This window comes from Typha angustifolia, chromosome 6 (genome assembly GCF_048772165.1).
Source record: "Typha angustifolia cultivar Huaian chromosome 6, ASM4877216v1, whole genome shotgun sequence".
NCBI lineage: Eukaryota > Viridiplantae > Streptophyta > Magnoliopsida > Poales > Typhaceae > Typha > Typha angustifolia.
Window position 1 is genome coordinate 3,715,074 of NC_133244.1, and position 9,711 is coordinate 3,724,784.

General features: G+C 44.0%; 1 protein-coding gene across 1 annotated transcript; it reads left to right on the forward strand.

Annotated features, from left to right (window-relative positions):
* The first annotated feature begins 6,279 nt into the window (after positions 1-6,279).
* On the forward strand, positions 6,280-8,475 carry LOC140761378 (uncharacterized). Its single transcript, XM_073098675.1, has one exon. It carries the CDS (start codon positions 6,494-6,496, stop codon positions 8,315-8,317), a length of 1,824 nt encoding a protein of 607 aa, XP_072954776.1. The 5' UTR covers positions 6,280-6,493; the 3' UTR covers positions 8,318-8,475.
* Positions 8,476-9,711: the final 1,236 nt, after the last annotated feature.

A 9,711-nucleotide genomic window follows, 5' to 3' on the forward strand; every position in this document is an offset into this window, starting at 1 on the left:
GAGACAACATCGGTGAAGCCCAAATTGTATCAATCCACTACGTTTCTGCAACCTTGTCCTTAATGTGTGAAATTGGGGAAGCGATCCATGATATTTGACTCTAACTCCCAAGTAGACTTGTCAGTGGGCTTGCCTAGTCACTCGATCAACACTTCTGTCTCCAATTTGGATCCATGACGTCTTCTCCTATGGCATATGATTCAGACCGGTTCAGCTGGGCTATCTTCCTTCATTAGTTCGGGCAAGGCCGAACCCACCACATGGTTAGGCCCGATCTAGGCCTTCAATGTCGATACATGGAAAATCGGATGGATCCGGGTTCTCTCTGGTAGGTCCAATTGGTCAACTACCGGTTCGATTCATTGTAGCACTTGATATGGCCTGTAGTACTTGTGACCTAGCTTCTGATTCAAAATTGGCCTTAATATGGATTTCTGATACGGTTGAGCTTGAACGAACACCAGTTGATCCACCTCAAACTCTTGCTTACGCCGGTCTTTGTTATGAGTCTGCTTCATGCAGTTTTGGACTGATGCTAGGTGAATCTTGAGTCGTCTCAAGGTTTCATCTCAATCTGCAAGTTCCAAGTCGAGCTCGATCTGATTCGCCGTTGCGACTCTATCGTAGGCATGCAAGACAGGGGGAGTGCACCCATAAACCGCTTCAAAGGGGGTTATGCCGATGCTCGAGTGATGAGTTGTATCGTTTGACCCAATCCTTTGGTCGGTCAGCTAGAAAGCATCGCAAGTATTGCTCTAATCTACGATTCACCACCTCGGTTTGGCCATCCGTCTCGGAGTGATAAGCTGAACTAAGGTTGACTCGAGTCCCTTACAATCTGAAGAACTCGAACCAAAACTTGCTGATGAAGATGTGATCCCGGTCTAACACGATCGTCCTAGGCATCCCATGCAAGCGCGCCATTTCTCGAACAAAAATTTCAGCAACCTTTTTCACTGAAAACGAGTGCGTCAATGCTATGATATGAGCATATTTACTCAGCCTATTCACCACAACGAACACCACCGATTATCCTCGAACCTCCGGCATCCCCTCGATGAAGTCCATGGTGATGTCCTCCCAAATATGCTCCGGTATAGGCAGTGGTTGCAACAACCCACTAGGCTTGAGTGTCTCTGATTTGACTCGTTGGCAGATTTGGCATTCACGCACATACTTCTTCACATCAGACTTCATCACTGTCCATGTACAGTTTTGGGCCAACCGCTTGTAGGTACGTAAGACCCCTTCATGGCCTACTATAGGAGTATCATGGAAGTGTGCTATATCAATAGTTTCTGTAGCTCTTCGTCCACGGGTACCTTGATCTGCCCGTGCTCGAGTACCAACCTGTCGCGCTCCTTGTGCTCGGGGTGGCTTGATGGGTTCTCTCTTAGCTCCTCTATGAGTCAGACTAGATCACTATCCTCTGCGCTGGCTCTCCGTAGATCTTAGAAAAAAGAAAGGTGGGTGCCGAGAAAGAAGTGAGCTCACTTGCGTCCCCTATGCTTGGAAGTTCAAACAACTGTTGATTTTCATCTAGCAGCACTCTCCTATCATTCCTTTAAAATGTCAATGTAAGGTTTGTAATGTCAAATGTCACAGGCCCCAAGCTTCGAAGCCATTGAGTCCCCAAAACAATGTCGACACCTTGCAAGGCTAACGGATAAAGATCTAACGTAAAAATTTGGCCTTGCACCTTCAACTCCACACCTCTACAAATGAAATCTGCTCGCAAGGTGGTGCCATCTCTAATTGTCACATCGAACCCTTCTGTGTGTTCCGACTCAAGCCCAATCTTCCTAAGAAGCCTTTTGTCAATGATGTTATGGGTGGACTCAGTGTCGATCAAGATTCTCACTGTGGTTGATTACACCGTTCACCCGCAAAGTCTTTGGTATGGCTTTCTTAAAATAGGTATGGAGGGAGATCTCGGTCATCATGTCCATAGGTTGCTCCTCAGCTACTCCTCCTTGCTGTCCAGCCACAACCTCATCTTCATCTGCAATCTCATCCTTAGCCTCCTCCAATTGGTCTATTAGCGTCACCTATCATATCAATTTAGCACAGCGATGTCTGGGTACAAACTTTTTATTACAGCGAAAATATAGGCCTTTGGCTCTTCGCTCCTCCACTTGAGTAGGTGTGAGTGCTCGACCTGAACCTCTAAGTGCATACTTAACATCTTGGGAGGGCTTTAAGGGTGCTCGAGAAGGCACCATTGTAGTAGCGGTTCTTGGTACGCTGGTAACATTCCTGCTGCTATGGTTGGTTGAGTTGGATTGTGGCTTTCTTGGCTCGTCCAGTTCTGTTTGAGGTGTAACTTTATGGCTCGATGTTTGTCTTCTGTGAGTACTGCATCTTCGAAGGCCTCCGTTAAGGTTCTAGGCCTTAAAGCCCTCACATCAGCTTGTATATCTCCCCGTAGCCCGGAGATGAAGGTGTTGCGAAGTTGCTGATCGATCCATGAGGGTTGGCATCGGCTACTTATCCTTTCAAATTCTTCTTGGTATGCCCCAACCGTGGTCCCTTGTACCATCTTTAAGAGGAGAGCATCGAAGTTCTCATACCCCGACGCTCCAAATTGTCGCATGATATCGGTGCAAAAGTTGCCCCAAGTTTCAATCATCTCATGGGCATTGGCTGCTCGAAATTAATGAAGCGCTGCATCTTTAAGGTGGAAGCTCGCAAGCGTCACCTTATATTTTTCCACTGTACCTTGGTACGCAAAGAATTATTCCGCCCTATACAACCAATTGATCGGATCATCACTCTTGAACTTGAGAAATTCGAGGCGCATGATTTGCCCACAGATACCATTGTCTCGATCCGGATCATATCCAAGTCCTTGTCTAATCGGAGGAGGATGCACCATGAATGGTTGATGATCCCTCCTTCGATTTTGGTTAACTCAACGTGGTTCCGATTCGTATTGCCTCGCCCACGGAACTAGATCTCTAAGACGATCTCCATAGTGGTTCGCTCGTCGAATGGGCTTACTTGTAACTAGGCCTGGTGGAACCATCCTTGCTTGTCTATGCCCATAGGGTGGTGGCAGCAGAGGTTCTTGTTGGTGCAAATTCTGAACCGGTGGTGGTGGGTTCATGGGGGTGGACTCGTGTCGTGAGGTCGATGGTGCATTTCCATTCGCCATGGCTTCTCTTGTCGCCCTAATTTCTCGCATCATCTCCATAATCAGCTGGTTATTGATGGCCATTTGCTCAGAAAGAGATCCAATCATGGCTTGAATGCTAGGCTCTTCGGTATTTAGATTTGGTCAGTCGGTTCCGCGAGTGGAAGTTCCTACAACCGTCTCCCCCTCTTCTATCGGGGAAATCTTGTCTTCCTCATTTCGCTATGCAGCCATAGCTCTGGTTGTCATCATAGGAAGTGCATGTCCGGGAAACGGTGGCTCTGATAACAAATTGATACGATCTCCCTTTAGGCTAATGTTTGATCTATCCCATTTTCAGATCTGGACAGGATTTGACAGAGAACTTTGAAAATAGATCCCAAAATATATAGTAATCGGATCGATGTAAAATTTTGATATGTTGTAGCCATGGAAAAGAGCTTTCCAACAAATCTAGTTTTAGGGAAATCGAATGGTGGGATCTCGAGATATCATCCGAGAAATAGACAAACATCAGGGAGTCCGTCTATGGATCTGTGGATGGAGGCACGAGATCGTAGGTGATGGAAGATGGTGGTGGACGATAATAGGGTGGCATCGGTGGGTAAGTGGAGATGGGAAGATTACGAGTGATGGATGGGATTAGGGCAAGGTGATAGATAGATTAGAAGAAGGGGGAGAAGTGGGCCGCCCCTAAGGGACTAGGGTGAGTGACCAGCCGAGAGAGGTTAGAAGCAGCGACGTCGGGGAACGAGAGAATGAGAGAGAAGAAGATAAAGGAGATTAGGAAAAAACTCAAGTCATTCAATAATGATTCCATGGTTGCCATCCACACCTTTAGAGGCTAACTAAACAATTCAAAAATGGTAATTATTAATCCTCAAACAATAGATTTTTGCCGACCACGTTTGAACGCGTCCGATCGCGTTCGAACGCACATTTTGCATTCTCTGTATGTGCGAACGTGATGTAGGCGTTTGCAAGCGCGTTTGAACGCAGCATTCGAATGCACATTTTGCACTCTCTATATTTGCGAACCTAATGTAGGCATTTGCAAGTGCGTTCGAACGCACTCCACCCGTATTCGAACGTGACATATAGAAAACTTATTTTTCTATGAATTAAACACTAAAACAAGAATAAAAGACATCCCTAAGTGTATTCATGCTCGAGACAACATCGGTGAAGCCTGAATCGTATCACGCAATGACAAAGAACGATATTTGCATGTTCGAACATGATCAAACGTGTTTAAACGCATTGCGGTGAGAGTTATTGTTTTGGTAGGGTTTTAATTTGGTTGTTTGGTCACAAGGGTGAGCCTCTATATATATGTGGAGGAAATCTTAATTGGAGATTATCTAATAATTAGATCGGCATTGTTGCTCTTATCTCCCTCCTTCTTACTCTAGCTATTGGCGCCTATCTCACTTCTTTTCTTCTATCGCCCAAGTCCTTGGTCGGCTTACTCTAACTCCTAATTTCTCTCTTCTATAGTAACTCTCCGCCTTCACACCAAAAGAGTTCTCCTGGCACTTATCTAGCCATTGAAGGGCTAACAAGCTAGGGTTCATTCGACCTTTGGTCAATGTTTGGCTGATATCTCAAGATCTAGTTATCCAAACCCTACGATCTTAAATTTGTTGGAAAACTCTATTCAAAGGCGGCAATATATCCAAAATTCAGTAAGATCTAACGGTTAGATCCACCAAAATTTCCTTAAAGAATTTACATCATTAAATCTATTTAAAATTGCTACGAATCAAATCAAGTCGGTTTGTAACAAGTCCACCATTACCCTTGGCCGTCTAGCACCATCTGACTATCGTCGTTAATCTGTCCCGTTCTGACATTTCTTCACTTATTTATTTTTTAACTTTTCATGTTGACCTTGAATTTACATGAAATGAAAAACATAATATTCCTAACCCGTGAAGCTACCATCACAAAAATTCTCATAAATTTCTTATATTCAGATCATTTCAAAATGATTCGTGTAACACTTAGTGTAATAAAATATGTCTTACTTTATGTGAGATAAAAAATTTACACTAAAAACTTAAAAAAGGGATATTTTACTCATTACATGTATTTTATTAACTTTAATAATAATCTATTAGAGTATTTTATTAAATAATGGCTATTCGAAAAGGTCAAAAGATTTTAGTGATAATTAAAATATTTTAAATGATGCAACTATAATTATGATATTTTAAAGAATGCAGTGACAATAATAATATTATTAATTTTTAATTATAAAAAATTAGGTTAAATATATTTTAACTTCTGTACTTATATCTAAAATCACTTTATCCTTTATGCTTTTAAAAGTTTTAAACTAGTCCATGTACTTACGATTAAAGTGAAACCGTTTGTTATTCTGTTAAAATTAATTGAGGCCTATATTACTAAAATATCCTATCATTTTTATTAGGCAAAATTGTTTGGGTTTTGATTAATTTTTTTAACCGGTATTTGTATTTCTCATGGATGTGATCTAACTACTAAATATAATAAAATCCCATAATTAATAATACTTACTCTACAATTGACACAATTTAAAAAGTAAGAAAAGAAAATATGTTTGTATTATTTAAATTGAAAGAAATATTTGTATAAGAGGGAAATAATATTTTTATCCATAGAAAACAGAAGTGAAGGGATGTAGCTTGCAGCTCTCATTCAATTTTAGACTTTTTCTTGGCATGCTCTCTTATTTTAGACAAAAAAAATTAACTACCTCACTTTAGTTATAAGTAGAGGGAGGTTTAAGATTTTTTGAAGTACCTCACTTTAGTTATAAGTAGAGGGAGGTTTAAGATTTTTTGAAGTATCGGGGACAAAGTGATTTTAGACATAAGTATAAAAGTGGGAGTATAAAATATATGTAACTAAAAAAATTTATATTAATATGGTAGGATGTGAATAACAATAAAGATAACATGTGGGGTGTTTTTGATAAATTGTTTTTCTTGATTGAAACAATAAAGACTAGTCAACAATTAGCTGAGGTAAGTAAAGTTGGGACACCTTTTTTTTTTGGTTAGGGACACACAATTTGACCTGGGAAACCTGTTCGCTCCTTCCCCTCCTCAATTTATTAATAAGAATTTCCATTAGAAAAGGTGGGGAAAAAATCTCAGAAGCAACCTTCTCCGTATACCCACTCTTTGGTCTAAGAAAGAGACACCTTTACCAAAACGAATAAGAGAGCACTACAATTAGTATCTTTTCCGCTTGTATGCCCCTTTTACAACCAGAGGAAGAAGGGAGAAACAAATTAGAGATAAGCAATTTCATAGGAAAGGTGGGGAGAAATCTCACAAGCAACCCTCCCCAGCTACCCACTCTTTGATCAAGATGATGATAGGGGAGGGGGTAAAATCTATGTTGGCGAAACCAATTCAACTGGCCGATCAGGTCGCGAAGCTCGCTGAAGACGTTGAGTCGTTCCGGGCGGAGTGCGCTGAGCTGAAGGTGAAGGCGGAGAAGCTCGCCGGGCTCCTCCGTCAAGCCGCCCGCGCCGATCTCTACGAGCGCCCCGCTGTTCGCATATTGGGGGACACCGCCCAAGTCCTCACGAAGGTCTTGTCCCTCGTCGACAAATGCCGGAACCACGGCCTTGTCCACCGCCTCTTCACCATCATCCCCGCCGCTAGCTTCCCCCGCATGTCCACCAACCTCGACAACTCCATGGCCAACGTCTCCTGGCTCCTCCGCATCTCGTCTATTGAATCCAACGACGGAGACCTCCATGGGCTCCCCAATATCGCCCAGGGTGAGCCGATTCTGTTTCTCATATGGGAGCACATCGCACGCTTGCAGGCGGGTTCCCCGGATGCCCGCGAGGAATCCGCCTTCTACCTCGCGTCCCTCGCCCGCGACAATGATCACTTCGCCAATCGAATAATTGAGGAGGACGGCGTTGGCCCTCTCCTTCGCCTCCTCAAGGAGGGGCGCGACGAGGGCCAGGAGAGCGCGGCTGGAGCCATCCGCTACCTCGGCCGCCACGCGGAGAGCGTCGACAAGCTTGTGCGGGCCGGGATGTGCTCCGTCTTCGCCAAGGTCCTAAAAGACGGGTCTATGAGAGTGCAAGCCCTGGTCGCGCAAGCCGTGGCCGAGCTCGTGGATCGCCATCCCAATTGCCAAGAGCTCTTCGAGCAGAGCAACGTTGCCCGCCTCCTCGTCGGCCACCTCGCGTTCGAAACCGTGCAAGAACACATCAAATACGCCGTCGGTCAATCCAAGGGTATGTCTCTTCATTCCGCCGTCCTTGCCCATACCAAGAGCATGCGAGCCGCAAATAACACGGCCACAGCTGAGAAACCCAACAAGAACAGGAATCCGAACGACATGCTTTCGGTCGTCCAATCCGCCACTAGGCAACACCACGCGCCGAGCTCGAAGGGGCGCGAGTTGGAGAGCGAGGAGACGAAAGCAGAGCTAAAGGCCATGGCCGCCTATGCCTTGTGGAAATTGGCGAAGGGCAGCATCAGCATCTGCAAGAGCATGACCGAGTCCCGCGCGCTCCTCTGCTTCGCAGTGCTCCTCGAGAAGGGCGTCGGCGACGTCCGGTACTACTCCGCCATGGCACTAATGGAGATCGCCCGCGTTGCGGAGCACAACATCGCTCTTCGTCAATCGGCCTTCAAACCCAGCTCTCCCACTGCGAAAGCCGTCGTCGACCAGCTCCTTTACATCGTCCGCAATGGGGCTTACGATAATCTCCTATTGCCATGCATCACGGCCCTCGGCAGCTTATCCCGGACATTCCAAGCGAGCGAGACACGAATCATCCGGCCACTAGTGCTGCTGCTCGAGGCGACCGAGACGGAGATGGAAATGGAGGTGACGAAGGAGGCGGTGGTCGCTCTCACCAAATTTGTCTACACCGAGAACCACCTTCATCTCAATCATTCCAAGGCTATCATCGAAGCCGGAGGGGCGACACCCCTGGTCCAGCTCGTGTATCTCCATGGCCAAGTTCAGATGGAAGCTTTGGTACTCTTGTGCTACATTGCTCTCCATGTGCCCGATAGCGAGGAGCTTCAACAGGCCGGAGTGCTCGGCGTTCTCCTCTGGGCTTCGAAGCAGGAGCAGCTGGGTCAGGATCCCAGGTTGGAGGCATTGCTCTCGGAAGCCAGAGCAAGAATAGAGCTCTTCCAGTCCATAGCCTCTAGATGATCGACTTCTTCCATTTTTTTTTTCTTTCTGAGTACGAAGTTCTTCCAATTGATCCGGAATGGACACTTGTACAGGCATCGCGTCTTAGATTTGATTCTAAGAATTTTTTTCCTTTTGCTTTTGCTGATTAATGACTGTTGAGATGTGTATTTCTTCAACTGTTTAGTTCTTAATCTCGCCATCCTCTTTAGTTTGGGAGCTCCAGTCTGGATCGGCGAAGCAAAAGACTTGTACAACTCTGTTTCAGTGAACCAGTTAGGGCTGTAAATTTTTACCAATTACTTACTATAAAAGTTTAAGCTGTTATTAAACAGTAATTTTATATATTTTATGTTCTTTTTACCAGAATGTTAATCTACACACTATGAAGACATCAATTCCTTTTGATCCATCAATCATTTTGTATTTTAACCTCTTCTGATTTCAGAAGATCTCTTCCTCAAACAATAAAGAGTTTCAACGGGCATCGGATATCATTTCTTCAAACGCTATGATGATCCAGAGAAACATGTGGTTTCTGAACCCATTGAGAATAGTTTGCAGCTAGCTTTGACGAAGATCCGGTTGTTCCTTATCGAATGGCAATTGGTTTTCTACTTCGCGGTTGGTACACTGGGGCAGAAGAGCGTGCCATAGGTACAAGTAAATCGTTGAATCTTTTGGTATAAGTTAGCATTTGACTTCATCGATGGCTGAAGTAGTCTTCCATGTGTTTATTTATAGTTGACATATAATGCTTTTATATTGCTAGTCTTTTAATACTATTTGCTCAAGTAGCTTGCGCTGCCATTTAAGACCGACTACTTCTTGGTTGACTTTTAAAATAGCTGAACGTGTACTCTGATATATACCTAAGTTTTATATCGAGGTAAGTGTACAATTTCAGATGGAAACTAATAATTGTGCCTAATATATATTGAGAAGGATGAAGCAAATAAATTGCAAGGCAATCAAAATATTCTAAGTGATCTCTTCTCTTCACCGGTATGCCAGTGATTGAGATATTGGTCATTAATGATTTACCTGGGACACCGTGAGGTCCCTTTGTTTCAAAAAGGAAACTTTAGATTTTGAATAATAGATTCAAAGGCTAAACTAGCCCCTCACAATTACTTTTCCACACCTGGCATCACTTCCCCAGCACCGGTTTCGATCCCTTCTAATACTCTATCGGAGGACAAATTAGTCATTTAGTAGACATCTTTTAGGGGTAGCATCAAATCTTCTCCCCCTTCTCCCTATTATTTTGGCATTATATTAAGATTAACATGATCGCCTCTTCTCAATAAACTGGACGTCTCTGTTTTAGTAGCTTTCTAGAGTTGTCATCTCCCTTTGTTACTATTTTGTTATCAAATAGCAATCTCTTTCATCCCTATTTGTTACTATTTTGA

Bases quoted from the DNA above. Each gene is read 5' to 3' on its own strand.
- LOC140761378 (XM_073098675.1), top strand. From the start codon at position 6,494: ATGATGATAGGGGAGGGGGTAAAATCTATGTTGGCGAAACCAATTCAA.